General features: G+C 42.2%; 1 protein-coding gene across 5 annotated transcripts in view; it reads left to right on the top strand.

Moving 5' to 3' along the window:
- The window catches only part of kaznb (kazrin, periplakin interacting protein b), a 65434-nt gene extending 48853 nt beyond the window's left edge, over positions 1-16581 (top strand). For 3 of the 5 annotated variants that reach the window (XM_062404328.1, XM_062404321.1, XM_062404337.1), the window contains 13 exons: positions 2640-2831; positions 4761-4897; positions 5835-6005; positions 7265-7445; positions 7622-7755; positions 8789-8912; positions 11457-11647; positions 11739-11857; positions 12249-12480; positions 12747-12848; positions 13313-13479; positions 14000-14096; positions 14902-16581. In XM_062404328.1, coding sequence (XP_062260312.1) covers positions 2640-2831; positions 4761-4897; positions 5835-6005; positions 7265-7445; positions 7622-7755; positions 8789-8912; positions 11457-11647; positions 11739-11857; positions 12249-12480; positions 12747-12848; positions 13313-13479; positions 14000-14096; positions 14902-15063 — 2009 coding nt within the window. In that variant the 3' untranslated portion in view covers positions 15064-16581. Of the gene's footprint in view, positions 1-2639; positions 2832-4760; positions 4898-5834; positions 6006-7264; positions 7446-7621; positions 7756-8788; positions 10492-11456; positions 11648-11738; positions 11858-12248; positions 12481-12746; positions 12849-13312; positions 13480-13999; positions 14097-14901 lie in introns of those variants that run through there. The other 2 variants (XM_062404352.1, XM_062404345.1) reach the window with 2 other exon arrangements.
- The last annotated feature ends 1317 nt before the right edge of the window (positions 16582-17898 follow it).

The following is a 17898-nucleotide window of genomic DNA, read 5'->3' as shown; positions in this document are numbered from 1 at the left end:
TGGCAGAAAAAGTTTTGGAAAATGTCGGGAGCAACTCACTTGGACATTTGCGTTCTCACATACAGCACCTCCATAAATGTTCCAGGAAAATATGAGTAACTGAATTGCTTGACACAGCTGCCGTAAAACCAGGAGTAAGATCGACTGTCACTTCCCAGCGAGTGCAGCTGGTGATTTAAATGGCCTGTTTGGAGTTGGAGACTAAGCCAGGCACAACAAAGACTCTCAGAAAAACGCACACATCTGTCCAGCAGCATCAAAAGCAGCAGCTGAGCTCCCTGTGACAAATATTGGAGAGCCTATAGGTAAACCGATGAATAAGCGGATTTAGGTAGCAGGAAGGCAGTGAAAGATTTCTCTCTCTGGGAAATAAACTATTTTTCTCACATGCTTGGTGGAGCTTTCACGTGTTTGGACAGAGACCGATGGACTGTCCCCTCGTCTCTTATCGGAGCTGCAGCAGCCCCAAACGTCTGGCTGCAGGCCTGCGGAGACCTTCTGTCTCCTGCGCTCTGAGACAGGCGTGCAAGCACACAGTGTGTCGCTGTGCTTGCCCTAAACCTTGCACACAACGTACTTCCTCACACTCACACCTACATTTTACATAGTTTACTTCAGTGGTATAGGGATCAGCATATAAATTGCCTCCGTGCCGCTACAGCTGTGGCTCCAGGGGTTTATATTTATATGTTGTCCCTCCGTGTCATTCTGTTGGACCTGATATCTCAACACCTCGAGGGGACGTCTTCAAATTTGGCAAAAATGGACTCAATGATAAGATTATTAAATTATGTGGATCAAAAGTCACTGTGACTTCACAATAAAATGAAGGTCATTTTTCAGTGCTACAATACAGGAACAGATGTTGACCTTATTTCCTATTTGGTCTGATCCTGAATTGGTGAAACTAATCTTTGGTGCCCACGTTGAAACTACATCTTATAACCAGCACCAGATATCATCAGTCTGGACCAACATGGGTGTTAAGTGCAACTTGACTGATGAAAGCAGTCTATAGCACCAGAGATATTTTTGGAGCCAACCCCTGCTGGTGCTCTGTAGTATTGCAGTTTTAAGCACTTCTTAATCGGCTTTATTTTTTATACTGTCTATGGTGATAATTTGTGCTTATTGGTAAGTGATAGCAGGTGAATATGCTGAAATAATGAATTGAATGATAGACAATAACGAATGAATAAATAACAATGGGTATATTTTTTGAAAACTTATAATTAAACACCAGAGCAGGATCTGGATATTGTCTACAGCAAAATATTTGGTATAATTTGCCAGTTATTTATGTGACTACCTTCTGGCCAGTAATTACATTTACGTCCCTGCGGCTGCTATGAGAAAACATTTTTGACATCAGTTTTTATCTGTCTAACAGTTTTCTCTTTTATGCACTTAACATTAAAGCTTCCAGTTGCTACCATGGCTGAAGGCTATTATTACTTTTATTTATTATAAAATTCACACACGCATGCACTCACAGATTTGAAAAGCCTTCAAATTAGTTTTATCCATAAAATGCCAGAATGCAGCGGGAAACACTCGTTATAATATCCCAGCGTGTCTTTGGCTCCAAATTGTTCATTCACTCATAAACACAATGACTTCATACACAAACACACACACACACAAACACACACACACACACACATTTTTTATTTCTGTGTCATGCTAATGTATTTGGCCCATCCCTTCTTGGGATCACACAACACCCCACATTTACAAACAAACACATCTTACAGTCTTCTTCTGTTATTACATACACAACACACATGGGGAACAAATTAAAAGTTAACACAGAATGTATTCATGGGACGCAGATCTCTCATTACCTGGGCAGTACTACTTACTCTTCTTTCACCAGGAGTTATGGACTTTAAAGTTTTGATTGCTCGTGTCTGTCCCTGCTCTAATGAAAAAAGTGCGTCCATCTGGAACAGACCTTCTACCTTTATGCCTGCTGTATAAATCATTACGACACATTGTTCCGGTGTCGTTGCTGTGGATCTCCCTGACTGGACTAAAAACCTATACTCCTCTCATCCTTTTCATTTTCCTTGTCCTCTTTCGGGGCAAACGTGTCGACCGGCCGCTGTTCATTAGTTCCCACTTCAGTTCACCGCGTCCTCTCCTTCGTTTCCGGCTCCTGTTTGCTCGCCTGTTTTTTCCCCCTGAGGCTCGGGAGGCGTTTCAGAGCAGATAGAAAACACAGCACAGAGGAGTGTGGCTCAAGTGTTGTTGTTGCTGATAATCGATTAGGTCTTATCAGGCCGCTGTCTCTCACTTACCCATGAACCTCTCCCTGGTTCCAGTCCTGAGAATGTCATCCAGCATATATCTGAATTTAACTAAACACCTGCAGCCACATGTGAGGGGGGGGGGGGGGGGGGGGGGGGCTGTGAGTCTTTTGGGTGTTTGGCATGTAGCTTGAAACTTATATTTTAGAAATTAACAGCATTATCTCAACCATCCTCTCAAATCCAGCGTTGTGATATGACTTCCTCCCTTTCCTGCTGCCTGCACACCTCCAGTCGATTTACATTCTACATTCCTCCTCTGCCGCATACTCCAAATTCCCTAACTCTCTTCTCTCTCTCTTTCTCTCTCTCTCTCTCCACCCTCCCCAGTGTTGTTGCGCGAGGAGGTCGCCCAGCTTCAAGAGGAGGTCCACCTGCTCAGGCAAATGAAGGACATGTTGAGTAAGGACCTGGAGGACACGCAGGGCGGCTGCTCCTCTAATCTGCTCTCAGCCACCGAGCTCCGCGTGCAGCTGGGCGACAAAGAGCAGGAGCTGGACCGAGCCAAAGAGGCCTTACAAGGTCAGGGGAAAACAGCGGGGGAGGAAGTACTCAAACAATTCACTTCACTGATAAACACAAATACATGAAGCAGATATGTACTCGAGTAAAATGAAAAGTGCTGCATTACGTTTTATGCTCAAATATAGATAACTACTTGCTTTTAAATATATTCAAAGTACTTTTCGAGAGTGTAGCCTAGTCCCTATTGCAACAGTCTCGGCTTCCTCGGACTCCATTACAGGTGTTTGTTCACCAGTGAGTGCTGCTGCTACAGGAGGCGGAGCCTAATGTTACCTGTCGTAGTGGAGCAGAAAGTACAGATACATGCTGATATATGTTGTGGAGTTAAAGTTCAAAAAAGTATCCGAAAGTGAATCTATTCCATTAAAATACAGATGCATGAAAAATGTGCTTAAGTAATGTAACTAAGTAAATGTACTTAAATAAGCAGCACACTGCCTTCTTTCCAGAAGCTGTCCAAGATTTTAGTTGGAAGTGTAACTCATGTGAATATATATCAGGCAGGAATATGTTGCAACTGAACTGAGTCTACATAAGTCACAGATGTTGTGCATGATTCAGGTTTAAAAATATTGTCTTTAAAGTGAATCTGAATAGAAGCTGCTGTGGACCCCCAGGACATTGCTCTGCAAATAAAGAGATTTGCTTTTTACACAAGTTAAACAGCATAATTATCTGCACCAAATAAAAAACAATATGTCATCGTCGTAAAAAAGTCACAGTTTTGGTTTAAATCATTAGCTCCCTGTTCCCTGAAGTCATGTTTTGATCTTCACCTCTGACAAGCGAATGTAACTCAGTTTCGTCAAAGGTCTGAAAGAATGTGCACCCAGAGGTTTGGTGAGCGGAGACGTCAGGCGGAGTTTACGTGCACGTGTTTCGACATTGTGCCGTCTCAGAAATGGGCGTCGCCCCCGGACAAGCAGCCAAGCAAATTCCAGATTGCAGATTTTTAATTAACATCCATCACTCACAGATACAGAAACGTTAGTGTCGTATATTAATGTAAGTCGCTTTGGACAAAAGCGTCAGCTAAATGACATGGAATGTAATGTAATGTAATGTGGTATAGATGTGACCTGGAATGCACTGCTGATTGTGTAATACTGGTTTGTTCCATGTTGTGTGAAAACAAATGAAGCTCTTATGCAATCCAACATTTGGGACAGGGGTAAAAGAAAATGTCAGTCCTGCATTGATTTAGGGGGAAACTGAAAACTCCACTGTTTCCTCGAATGCTTCTCTCCTGTGCTTGGAGAAATACAGGTGTTCAACTGCCGGCTTGTAATCTGCTCCGTGCAACTGCTGCAGAACAGGTTTGAATGTGGAGTGTGTAACATGGAGACGCTGGATGTTGACAGCAGGAATGCTCGTTGAGTGACATTCGTGTGCAGCTATGAAAAGTACAGGGCCCAGCCTCGTCTCTTCCTCCTCAGCTCAAACGCTAAGCAGGGCTTCGGTGTGGTTTGGTTTTTAGTTTTTTTCTTTTCACCTGCACAGAGCCCCCACGGTTGCATCATCGCCGTTGAGGTTTCTCTGTGGGAGAATGAAGTTAAAAGAGATCAGATCCAATCTGTCTCGTCACGGATAAGCGATCAGAGTGTGCACATGCCCACCGAAACGGTTTCATGTGTGAAGGAATAAGTGGCACTTATCTTTTGAGATGATTACATCATTTTCTTCAGGCCATTTCTGGGCGAAAACAGAAAAAAAACACACACCACCAGCTCCTGCTGCTCATTAACAGAAGGCACAGTGGCACCTAGTGGCTCGCTGCTGCAACTACAAAGCTTTGTGTCTGTGTGGTCCACTCCAATCCTCACTGCCTTGCTGGTCTGATTCTGTCGTGTTGGACAGTGAAGTCCTCAGTTAAGGTTCTCCTTCATACCCACGTGCATGTGGTGAAAGTGTGTGTTTGTGTTGCAGCTATGAAAGCTGACCGTAAGCGTCTAAAAGGGGAGAAGGCCGACCTGGTGAGTCAGATGCAGCAGCTGTACACAACACTGGAGAGCCGAGAGGAGCAGCTACGAGAATTCATTCGCAACTACGACCAGCACCGAAAGGTAAAGCACACACACCGAGCAGCCGGTTCGTCAATATCACTCTATCCAGCTGTAACGTTGTTGGTGTTAAAGTTAAGTTGGTAAATCATGAGGAATGTGCGTTACAGACATGTATGAAGTCATTATGAGAACTCTATACTATGTTTTCCTATAAAAAAGATATACTATGCAACATTAATAATTAACCAGACCTATGTTATATATTTTGTTCACTTACATTATCCAAAATGCTCAAACCAAGAGAAATTATATTTTATATAAATTTGAATTATTTGCATACAAACACATTTCACTTCGTTATTACATATCTAGGCCATCCATAGTCACAACATATGTTTTCTCATGGTTATACCATGTTTCCAACATAAAATGCAAGTTTTGGAATAGATGAAGTGTAAATATACATATATAAATATGATGAAGCTGTGATGTGTTTCCTAATTTCAACTTGGAACTCCATTTATAATCCAAAGGGATATTGGCAGGTATATTATCATGTCTCTGTATGTTTTGTGTGCCAGCTGAATTAATACGATATATCATATTTGCCCTAAATAGTAAATATTTGTGTTGTAAAGTTTAGCTGACCCTGCTCGGTAAAGCTCTCTGGGTTTTTTGTAATTTTATTCGCTGTGAAAATGCCTTATTAGAAACACATTGTTTAATGATGGGAACCGATCAAAGGCAAGTCCAATGGGGACGTACTGGGAATAGTTAGTTAGAAACTACTTTTGAAATGTGATGGGTTTTCGCAATAAGAGAAATAACTTCAGATAAAACTCAGTATTCAAACACAGCTCATATTAAGCATCATTGATCATTCAAGTGTATAAATGAGGCTTTTTTAATCCTGCATATGGTTCAGCGGAGACGAGTTCAGGTTTCTGACCACCAAGTCTGTGTGTGTGTGTTTGTGTGTGTGTGTGTGTGTGTCCAGGAGAGCGAGGATGCAGTGAAGGTCCTGGCGAAGGAGAAAGACATGCTGGAGAGGGAGAAGTGGGACCTGAGGAGACAGACCAAGGAGGCCACGGAGCAGGCCAACATCCTGCGCTCTCAGATGGACATGAAGGAGAACAGGATCAAAGAGCTGGAGGCCGAGCTCACCATGGTGAGTCCGGCTGCATGTGGACACCCGGTCACACACGCTGTTGAATGCTTTCAAGCAGACTCATATCACCTCAGCATTATTTATCTCTGTGTGTGTGTGACATGAATCCAAACAAGGTGTCAGTTGGTAATCCTGTCATATCGGTGTGTGCACACATGCAGTTTAAGCCGCTCGAGTACATCCTCATCCCATCCAGCTCCCAAAGCATTCACCTCCTCTCTGGGATGAGGAGAAAATATCTGTTTTTTTAACATGCTGCTGTGTCGGACTCTCCTCCCTCTGCACTGAACCTCACATCGAGCTGAGTCACACATTAGTCTCATCAGTGCAAGACCTAAATGTTGTTATGCTACAGATCAGGGGCGGATCTATTTTTTCACTTTGTTTAACATTGTGGCCGTTTTTCTACACTTTAGTCAACGTTCCAAGAAATAATGCAGAAATCTTTATGAAAAGGATCTGTCTATGATCTGGATTTTGTGATGTAAAGGGGGGGAGGGGGTATTTAGTTACTCGTAACACATATTCCTTTCCACTATATCAGAAAAGGGACATTCTGCCCGTTTAATGCTGTTAGTCAATGTTTTTCTCGTTGACAACAAATCCCTTGAAAATTGTAAACCAAGGCTGTGTTGGTTTGTGTCTTAATAGTTTCAGACTCCACGACTCTGTTGAATCTTAAAGAATGTTTCATCCAGTGCACTGATAAGCCTCAAAGAGTTTATTGTAAATAAAGAGAATTGCTTTCTTCATTCCGTATCCAGCTGAACGGCAGTGTGCACACGTGTGTGTACGCTTTCATGTTTACAATACTTGTGTGAGTCTCTGTGATAAAAGACGAGACGAGTTTATTACTATTTATTTAACTGTCAATCGCAAAAGGTAACACAGTGCTTTTCATAACGCATCGAAGAAAATACATCTAAGCCAAGAAGGAGAAATATATTTTACCTTTAATTAAAAGATTGAAACTATGCGTGTATCTGTGTGAGTTTTCATATTTTACTTATTGGATTTTATTTTTATTTTATAAATAACTTATGAGATTTTCTTAGTAGATTCAGCAGAGAGAAAAAAAGGAGAACTCCTCACATCATTTGTGCAAAATCCATATTCCTATAAGGTCGTAGTCAATACTCATTAGAGGAAACAGAGGAATAGAAAAACCACAATCGATTCTGAATAACCTCGAATGATTTAACATCAACGTGGAAAAGTTTCTGTACCAGAGCTCACCATGTGTCTCGTGTGTTTCCCAGGCGAAGCAGTCTCTGGCCACCCTGACAAAAGACGTCCCGAAGAGACACTCGCTGGCCATGCCGACGGAGCCCGTGGTGAACGGCAGTCAGGAGTGGGTGATGCAGGCCGACCAGCCGCTCACCGCCGCCATCCGACAGAGCCAACAGACGCTCTACCACGGCCACACCACGGACAGACAGGGTAGGCCCTCTTTACCGCTCGGCCTCTCAGGGTCTCAGCTGCTTCGGTGTTGCATTTACAGAGCCGGCACACTAACAGAGGGTTCCCTTGAGGTTTCTCATACTAACTGCAGGAATTTTTCAATTTGTGTGTGTGTGTGTGTGTGTGTGTGTGTCTGGGGGGGTTCGCGCCTCCAGCTGTGGTCAGGATCAGCCCCTGTCACTCTCGCCAGCCCTCTGTCATCTCTGACGCCTCGGCAGCCGACGGCGACCGCTCGTCCACGCCCAGCGACATCAACTCACCTCGTCACCGGACCCACTCCCTCTGCAATGTAAGAGCTGCCTGGCCCCCTTCACCAAGTAATCACCCCTCCTTCTCCTGTGTCCGTCCCTCTGTCCTGTCCTCCTGCTGGGTGTCAGCCTGCCTGCTTGGTGGTGGTGGTGGTGGTGGTGGTGGTGTTGTTTTTTGAATTCAAAGTCACTTTAAAGCAGTAGTTTGAAGTTGTGTTTTGGATGTCTTGCCGAGAGCTTGATGTGTCTCTCATGTCTGATATGGAGAGGGAATCTGCTGACCTGTGTGTATCAAACATAGACTGAGTGTAAAGATGGACGACATGGTGGCAGCTCACCAAAAGAGAAGCCAGATTATCTTGGTCGCCTCCTGGTGGCTGGCTGCAGTATAGGTCATAAATCCTAAATAATCCATGGTGTCTCCATAAATAATCCCCATACATTGTTCTGATAGGTTTGGTTTCATTTAATGCGCAGAGTCCGGCTCCTAATGACCTGAAAAGCACAAGACGGAAGGAATCAGATACGTGTCGCCAATTTTTATATACAGTGTGAGAGGTCCATCCCAATGAAACACAATGGACGGTGTAATTTTATATTAGTCGTTTTCATCTCGCTTCTATGGTGTCAAAAGGTGATCAAATTAACCACCCACCACCTTTTAAAGTTCACAAATTAACTTGTTATGAAATCATTACATCTTAATAGTTTCACGCTTAACGAAAACTGAAATGTAAAGTTAAATGTTCAGGGGTTGTGGGCAGTCAAACCACGGAGATGCTGCATCCATCCAACGAGTTCAGCTCATAATTTCTTTATAAAACCAAAACAATTGTTACAGTTCAGTTTTAACGTGGATGAAACAAATAAGATATGATGTGTTGATTCCTGAACATTAGAGGTGCGAGTCAGCAGATTTAGTCTTTAGTCTTTTCACCATACAGACATGAAAAACACATCAACCTCTTCAGACTTTAAATCCGACAAATGAGCGCAATTCCCCCCGAAAATGTCAAACTGCTGCTTGACCTGTGCCGTGTGAGAGGACTAACCTCTGTCCTCTGCTTGCCGCAGTCCATGGAGGACCTGGAGGACCAGAAGCGTAAGAAGAAGAAGGAGAAGATGACTCTGGGATCTCTGTCGCGCGTGTTCGCTCGGGGAAAGCAGCGCAAGTCACTGGACCCCGGCCTGTTTGATGGTACAGCCACCCCTGATTATTACATAGAGGAGGATGCCGACTGGTGATACTGTGTGTGTAAGCGTGAGTGTGTGTGCGTGTGTGTGTGTGTGCGTGTGTGCGTGTGTGCGTGCGTGCGTGCGTGCGTGTGTGTGTGTGTGTGTTAATGTGTGGATATCCACTTGGCTTTAACTGTGTGTTCAGTTTGTGGAGGGGTGGGCGAGGGGGGAATGGGGTAAATTTTAAAAGAGAATCCCTTAAAGAGACTGCTATTCTATATGTACAGTATATTACCCTTAAATTGTGTTTGTAAATTAGATATATATTTATAGATGTACATGTATGCATATGTATATATGTTTACATGCTTATAAATATATACAGTACATGGGGTTATTATGATGTGTAGACATGTTTATGCTGTATTATCTTCCAAATGGCGTAATGTTTTATGTTTTTTATAACTGGAGACTTGAAGGACTGCTGTTCATATGTACATAGGAGTGATTGTGACACTAGGGTTTTTACTGTAAATGTCATTTGGCTTTTGTTACTTTACAGTTGCTTTTATCATGCTTTGCAACACTGATTTCTATGTTTCTTCTTATTCCCAATTTTATTCAGCCCATTTTTTTTACTGTGAGAGAAGAGATATTAGCTGATTGACCTGGAAAAAATGGATTTTCTTTGGCCAGATTTAATTGTTGTTGTGTAAATACATCACCCTTTTTTTGAGGGGTGTTGCTGTTACAGGATCGTCATCATATTCCTGTTATAAATACTGGCCCACGGTATTTGCTGATTATGATACCTCAACCATTTAAGATAAAAAAAAAATATATACATCCTAATTTACGGACTGCTAATTAGGGTTTAAGAGTCAGACTTCCATCAAATATGACTTAAATGGACATGCACAAAGAAATATAAGAAAATATTATAATATCCAGGCAAACCTCTCGCCTGCTGTCACACTCATGTGCAAGTGCCAAAGCTAAAACGTCTCATCTTGGAAAGAATCTGCATATCACTGTGTCACTGTTAGCACTAGCCTCATAACATTGTTTTATGTCTGACACACGTCTCCCTGAGAACTAACTATCGTGTCGATACCAGTGGAATGTGCATTAAACACCTGCATGATCCCTGTGTGTCGCTTCGAGGAAAATGTCCATTCATGACCGATCAGATTTAATAATCTCCACACTCCTGTGTTGCTCCTGTGTTGCCTTCTCCTCCCTGTACCAACTTCTCTCTCCTTGCATTTTGAATGCACGGCCCCTTTGTTTTCTGTTTATTTAATTTTTTTCTGTTACTGTTTCTTTTTTGTAGAATTCCTCCTCATTTTCTCGCAAATGTGGCTCTACAACGATACTCTGTCGAATGCTTTGTAATTAAGGAGATGTTGCATAAAAAGATTAAATCTATTGAAGTATTTTATTTAAAAGAGAAAAAAAAAAAGACAGAAACAAGAGGCGACTTCAGATATTTATCTGCTGCAGCTGCTGCGGCCAGATGTCGAGGAGGTTTTAGCGTTTTTTCGAAAAATGAATCATAATTGAAATGAAATCTTATTTTAAAAATAAAACTAGTAACTGAATACATCCGACGTGACCTTTTTCTGTTCCATGAGTAATCTTGTTCTTGTGTGCAGTCTAACGTGTCTCTCCCTCTCCTCCTGCCATTTCTAATGGCAAACCCCCTTCCTGCCAGTGAGTAACTCCTCATCTGTGATTACCAGCTGTCTGTTTCTGCTCCCTGGGGATTATTCATGTCACTCAGGTCCATTGGAGAAAAAAAAATTGTCTCGTTTTTTCTTTCTTGGAAAGTCTTATGAGAGATGGTGGACTTTGCATGCAGCATTTGTTGTCAGCATGTGGGGACGAATCAGGTAAACACACAAGAGTTCATCCTGGATTTGTCGGTTCAGTATGAATCAGTGTTTCCCTATGGTTGAGATGGGTGGGTAATGGGCGGGAGCATGATGTTTTATGAATAATCCCTGTGTCTCTAATACATTACCCTAATGGTCTTAAGTCCCTTCATAATCATCAAGATAGTAACAAGTATTTTAACTTTTATTAAACGATGATACTGTAGTTGTAGACCTGGACTAAACAGCTACATCCAACTACACAAGAAACATATGGGTTACATTTAACTGGTTTGACACAATTTAAAATTACGATGCACTCTTTTGTGTTATTTTTATTACTTATTATCACTATAGCTATTTGTAACTAGTGAAATTCAACTGAATAGTTCTGGCTCCATCTAGTGGCCATGTGTGCAATTTCAACCCAGTGAATATCAAAATTGAATAAAGGAAAAGGTTGAAACAGTTTTTCATGCAGCTGACTCGAGCAACAACAAAACATATTGAGTTATTTTAGTGAAGCATCTAAACCGATGTCGTGTATAGAGGTGGAGGAGAATTTTTCCACTCTAACATCCTCAGATACTTAAATGTCAAACTGTCTCCAGATGAGTCTTTTGTTTTGATTTTCCCTCTGACCCTGAACCCCTCCTGTATGCCACACCTTAACCTCTCCCGAACCAATCCAGACTCTGACAGCCTCACACAGCAGAGCCTGTCTGACGGCGAGGAGCAGCTCGACCGCCTCCAGCAGGCGGAGCTCACACGCACCACATGCATGTCGCTGTGGAGGGCAGGTGCAGTCCAGGCCTGGATGGAGGTCGTCATGGGGATGCCCATGTACATCCGAGCCTGCTCTGAAAATATCAAGAGTGGCAAGGTACACGTCTGGTCCAAGTGGTTCTTCTTCGGCTGTCTGTAGGAAGTGGTTGCACTCAGGTTTGATGAGAGTTTGGACCTCTGCTCTTTAGGTGCTGCTGGGATTGACAGATGAGGATTTAGAGCTGGGTCTGGGAGTCAGTAACCTCATTCATCGCAGGAAGCTGAGACTGGCCATCGAGGATTACAGAAGAGCGGAGGGGGATCAGGGGTGAGCAGAAGGCTAAACGAACTATGATTCAGAACAATCATAAAAACCATAAGGTGTGATCTATTACTGTAGATTGAAAGTGTACAGAATGACTAGAATTAGATCTACCTCAATTACCAGTGAAAGAGAAGCCAGTAACTTAATATATAATATTATAACACCCATATGGGTAATACAGTATTTTTGCATTACGAGTGCTTTTACTTTTCATAGTGAAACAGAAATTCCTTAATTATACTTTTAAGTAATATTTAGGATCTTGTGCTATTAAGAGGGTGTTTTTTTTTTTATTTAAATTTTTTGTAATATTGGTACATTACTGAAGTAAATAATCAGAACATTTTCCACCACTGCTAATAAAGTGTGTCGTTGGTCTCTAATCTTCCTGTAGACTGTCGAACGCCTCTGAGATGGATCATCACTGGGTGTCCACCTCCTGGCTGAGTGACGTGGGCCTGCCTCAATACTCTCAGACCTTCCAGAGTAACCTAGTGGACGGACGAGTGCTGAACTCTCTGAGCCGCAGGGACCTGGAGAGGTTCCTCAACATCGGCGACCAGTTCCACCAGACAAGCCTTCTGCTGGCGATCCAGCTGCTGCAGATTCTCAGCTTTGATAAAGAGGTGAGACTATACACCAGCATTTTTAATACTGACACTGAGTAGTCTTCTTTTTTTTTAAGTAATCATTCCTCAATGACTTTAACTCAGGCCCACTGACGTCCTGCATGTGATTTTCATTATCATCCACCATAGCCTGAGGCACACAGAAGCTGTTGGTGCGGCATTATCTCAGCAGGCCATCATCCTTCCCTGACCTCTCTCCGTGTTGTGCTTGGCCCCTGCCACATTAGCGCTTCTGTATATATCGGTGTGTTGTGTTTTCGCAGGCCCTGCAGGCACGACGGGCAAAATGTGAGCACCAGGACTGGGATCCCATTGTTTGGACATGTCACCGAGTAATGAAGTGGATCAGAGACATAGACCTCAAGGTGGGTGGGAGGTCGGCGGCGGCGTTCCCTTTGCTCGGGAGTTTTCCAGCGCAGATTGGAACCAGATCCTGCACAGTTTGTGTTCCTTGGTCTCCCGCGGACATAATGATAGCTTTGTTGCTTTGTTGCTTCACCGCAGCCGAAAGAAATACACAGAAAAAAACACAGGTTTTGCACAAATAAACACAGCAAAATACTACACATGTGTTTTTATGGCTTAGGTATCCCCTACTTTGACATAAACATGTAGCTCTACAATCCATAACACAGTATCTGCCCCACAGGGATAAACATCTATTTGTTTTAAAGCCCCATCATGGCTGTGGTTTCTCTTTACATGCTATTAAATCTGACCTTTGCACCCTCTTGACTTCTTGCATGACTATAGATAGCATCTGAAGTGATTCTTCTGAGCTGTGCTGCACACAGTCGGATACAAACTGCCTCTGCTTTTTGCTCCTCAGGAGTTTGCAGACAATCTTCAGGGTAAAGGGATTAACGGGGCTGTGCTGGCTCTGGATCCCTCCTTCGACACTGACGCCATGGCCAAAGCCCTGTGCATCCCCGGCCACAAGCACATGCTGCATCGGCACCTGTATGAAGAGATGAAATCCCTCGCTGTTCATCACAGGTCAATCAAAATCTGCTCTACACAAATTACTACAGAGCACACGCAGTACCTCCGCCAAGGCACAACAGTCTCCTCCAATTCAATCAAGCTGCACCAAATTGCACGGTTATAAAAATCTGTTCCCTAAATATAAACGATTTGTCTCATCGTGATCCGTGATTTATTTCCTGGGAAAGTGGTGTTAAAAAAATAAACACCCTATCTAGCTATGTTTAAGAAATGGGGGGGAAAAAAAGAGAAAACCTGGATCTGCCCCCTGGTTCTTCCCTGACCCACACCACATCCTTCCAACAAGTTCCATGTTAATCCGCTCAATTGTTTCTGTGGAATCTCGCTCACAAACGATCAAAACAACAAACAAACAGACAGGGGTGAAAACATAACAACCTTGGCGAAGGTAATTATAACTTGAAAACATTCTAGCTAAACAGGAAGGATGACATAACAAAGCGTGAAACAAACGGAGAAATAATCACATTTCCAGTAAACAAAACGTCTTGTGATGCCTTTGTTTTTACAGCAATTCAGACCAGGCCAACGAAGTCATCAGTTCTTCTTCTCCTGTGGCTGTGAACCGCTTCGCTGAGGAGAGGGCCTCCATAAGAAGAACTGGGAAGGTATCACATGACTGGAATAATATTATATCCACTTCGCAGTATAAAATACAATCACATCTGGTTTGAACAACAACAGGGCTGTCGAGCAAACAAACAAAAGTCATGACTGTGGCTCAGTAGTTGAGTAGTTGTAATGTTCCATATTTTCCATGCTTATGTGAACAACGGCCTTTCAATGACCTTTCCTGGCAATGTAGTGATTCTCACTGATTATTCATAATGTTTCACAGACACATTGTAAAAGCATGCACACCCAATACTGCAATAAATTAACCATTCAGTCTTCTGTTTTCATAGTAAGCTCAAATATAACTATTTTAAAGATTCATATTGACAATGAAATATTTGATCTAGGAAATTCAATTACAATGATTTCATTGCTGAAACAACAAAAGAAAGCAGCAATCGCCTCTTCGAAATTGTGTTTTTTTATTTGGATTAAGAAACAATACAAATGTGGGAGATAATAACACGTACCTCATGGAGTAAGTGTTTATTGGACTTGTGTCTTGGGGACATTCTTGCCTCGGTCAGATAATGGACAGTACAGCTGACAGGAAATGAGGGGGAGAGGGACGGGGTTGACATGCACCAAAGGTCGCCAGCCGGATACAAACCGAGGACATGGAGATTACATGATCTGCATCTTAAACTGTTCCACATCTGGCCATTTTTATTGGACAGCTTTTCTTAATCATATGGGTATAAAAAAATAGTAAAGAGGAGATGTTTTAAACAAGGACCATGTCACATTCTTAAGAATAAGCACATCTAGATTTTGCGCTTCATATCTCATTTTTCCCAGAGTCCGCTGAGGTTACGCGCAAACAACCACTCGGTGGAGCGGAGCCTGGGCTTCCACGGCAGCTGTGGGTCTTTGCCCAGAGAGGCCAGGGTTCAGGCTGTTCCTCGGGCCAGAGGCAGCCCCATGCTAGCCTACAAGGGCGTGGAAATCACAAACGTCTGACCCCGCCACGGAAATGCTCATCATTGTTTACATTGTTGTCGTGCTATGCTCGTTTACTACTGAGAGAAACCTACGCTCAGCACTTCAGAGGCAGTTGTCGTGTAGCGTATTACCACGTAATTTAATTATTCAAATCATTTTGGCCTGCATAGGAATCACACATTCCCCCCCCAGCCTTAGGGTTACCCCTAACCCTAACCCTAACCCTAACCCTGAATTTCAAAATTACTTTCATATTATGACTGTATAAAAAAAGAGTAATGTTGAAAATAACTATATAGCTGAACAGTGTTTTCCTCCTTCGATGCCTTACATGAAATAGGTCTCATATTTATATATATATCTTCAAGGCACTTCTGAGGTCTCAGTCACCTATTTTCAACAGCTCAGCCCTTTTTTGTTCACATATTAAATGAAGAATTATGCCTTAGGTAGAGAAGCAGACATTATAATATGCTCTCACAGCAGAGATACTGTACATATCCCCGTTTATCTTCCGAGGACTGTGTCATGTCAGCAGCTCTCTGCGTATACAAGCAAAATGTTGGCCAGAGTTTCTGGCTCCAATCGGGTCCTCTACCTCCCTGTGACCCCCCCCACCCCCCCACCCCCACCCCCTCTGCAAGTTCGTCATCACAATTATTATGAAATATGATCAAATGAAATTATTATTAAATAGTATTGTTATTGTTAGTACTGTAACAGCTAGATCTACATATTTTAGAACCACAATAAGATATTTTGATAGCAGACATTGATTTGACATCCATACCATCAAGACGTAAAGTTTCTACGGAACAGCAGATTCTAGCAAACCAGACAATCTTTAAAGTTCAAACTGTCCTTTTAAAATCTCTCTTCTCACATTGTTACATTCAGTTCATTAAAGAACTGCGAGGAAGATGTTTTGGTTGTAACTTGAATATGAATTACTAACAAGACTCATCCGTGGTGATATGTAGAAAACGATCCTGTTGAATGTTTGGTTTTGAAAGTGTGTAAACTACAGAGGGAGATTGTGTTTATACTGTGTAAGCACTGCAGAAAATAACAGTGCTGTTATGTATCTTAAATGGGAGGATTGAATCTTTTGTACAGTTTGATCATGTTTTATAAAACACAGATGTGTAAACTTTGCTGGTCCTGTGCATGAGAACACACATATGAAATGTCCCACTGTGTGCAGCTACATCCCTGAGGCCAATCCAGGTTGTGTCTAACTGGTTTTTCTACAACTTTTTGGGCGTCTACCACGTTCACCAACAGCAGGGCTGCTACAGCGGGAAGATCAGACCAGTTCAAACCTGTAGACAGAGAGAAGGAACTCTGGGGATGGTCACTCTGAACTGGGGTTAGTATTACGAGCACTGTTTCTCCTCCTGCACAGTGTTTTTTTAATATACACACCAACAATACAGGTGGAATTATTGTCGACTGTCATATTGCACAGTGTTTACCTGCTCATCAACAGCTACAGTCAAATCTGTGTTCACACAATAAAAACTTTATCCGCTGAGACTTAAGTTGTTTCTTTATGATGATTTTGTGAAGTGTGTATTTGTACAAGACTGGGTTTGTTGCAGCAGCTCCTCTGAATTTACATCGATTTTGGACAAAACACTTGTTTCAGTGGAAATAGAACCTTCACACAGAAACTGTTTATTGGTTATTTTTTTTAGAGATTTAAAAACACATGTCAGCGTATTCAGATAATTACTACTCACTTTACACAGGTTGAATACCACTCATCTGAAATATCTATCATTCTATGTTTACATTCAGTCAATTAATCAATCGAGCTTTATTTATACAACACATTTCATACAGGTTAGTGCAGTTCAAAGTGCCTCACAAATGACTGGTGAGTCAAGGATGAGACAGAGCAATGAAACAATGAAAAACCTCATTACAGTATGAATGTAAATAAAATACTTAAAAAAATGTTCAATTGATTACAAACGTCTTGTCATCTCATTTCAAACCAGACCAATGGCTTTATTCATTCCTCATAATTGAATAGAGGAAAGCGATTGTTTAAATGTAGCAAGTAATCCAGGACTCTGATATTTTAAAAACAGACTCAGTTTTGCAAACGTCATATTAACATGTTTGCTTCAAGCTAGTGTTTGAATTGAATATTGCATACAAATTCCTGTTTGCTACAGTTTTAATTGTCTTAAAAAAACTTTATCTAACTGCCACGTCTGTAAAAATGTGTCTGTCACACATTAACACCAATTGTCCCAATTATATGGTCAGAATTGAAATTATCATAGAAAATTGCTGTGATTTGTGTGACATAATTATACAAGATGACAACGTTATATTGTCCCACTCTGGATAATCAGGCCTTAATTAAATATGAAAGAGTCACAGCCCTAGTTGTTTTACATGTGGCCCAGCAGTGGAGACACAACTAGGAGCCTTGCAGCAGAACCTAAAACAAACAGAACTGCTACCATGCCTGAGAGGGTCTCCTCCACCGGCCAGGTGTGGTCAGATGGAGCAAGTCAGAGACTGGGAAATGTTGGTGGACGTGGGCCAGCTGCTTACAGTCCCATCACATATTGTCACCACCACTGTTAGCCCAGACCTGATACTCTGGTCCAACACCCTGCACGTGGTCTAATTCTTAGAATACACAGTACCCTGGGAGGATGCAGTTGAAGGTATGGGATTTCCTTTCCTGGGATTGCTCAGAGATCTGATGATGCTTGGATAAAAGCCCTGCACCAGACCATGAAGAAACATTACACACTGCAGAACGCAGGTACACAACTGAAGATATGTCCCTAACGTCCACTGGTGGTCACTAACATCCGCTAACATCAACCG

Source organism: Platichthys flesus, chromosome 2 (assembly GCF_949316205.1).
Source record: "Platichthys flesus chromosome 2, fPlaFle2.1, whole genome shotgun sequence".
Lineage (NCBI taxonomy): Eukaryota > Metazoa > Chordata > Actinopteri > Pleuronectiformes > Pleuronectidae > Platichthys > Platichthys flesus.
This window is presented reverse-complemented; position numbering and strand designations above follow the sequence as displayed.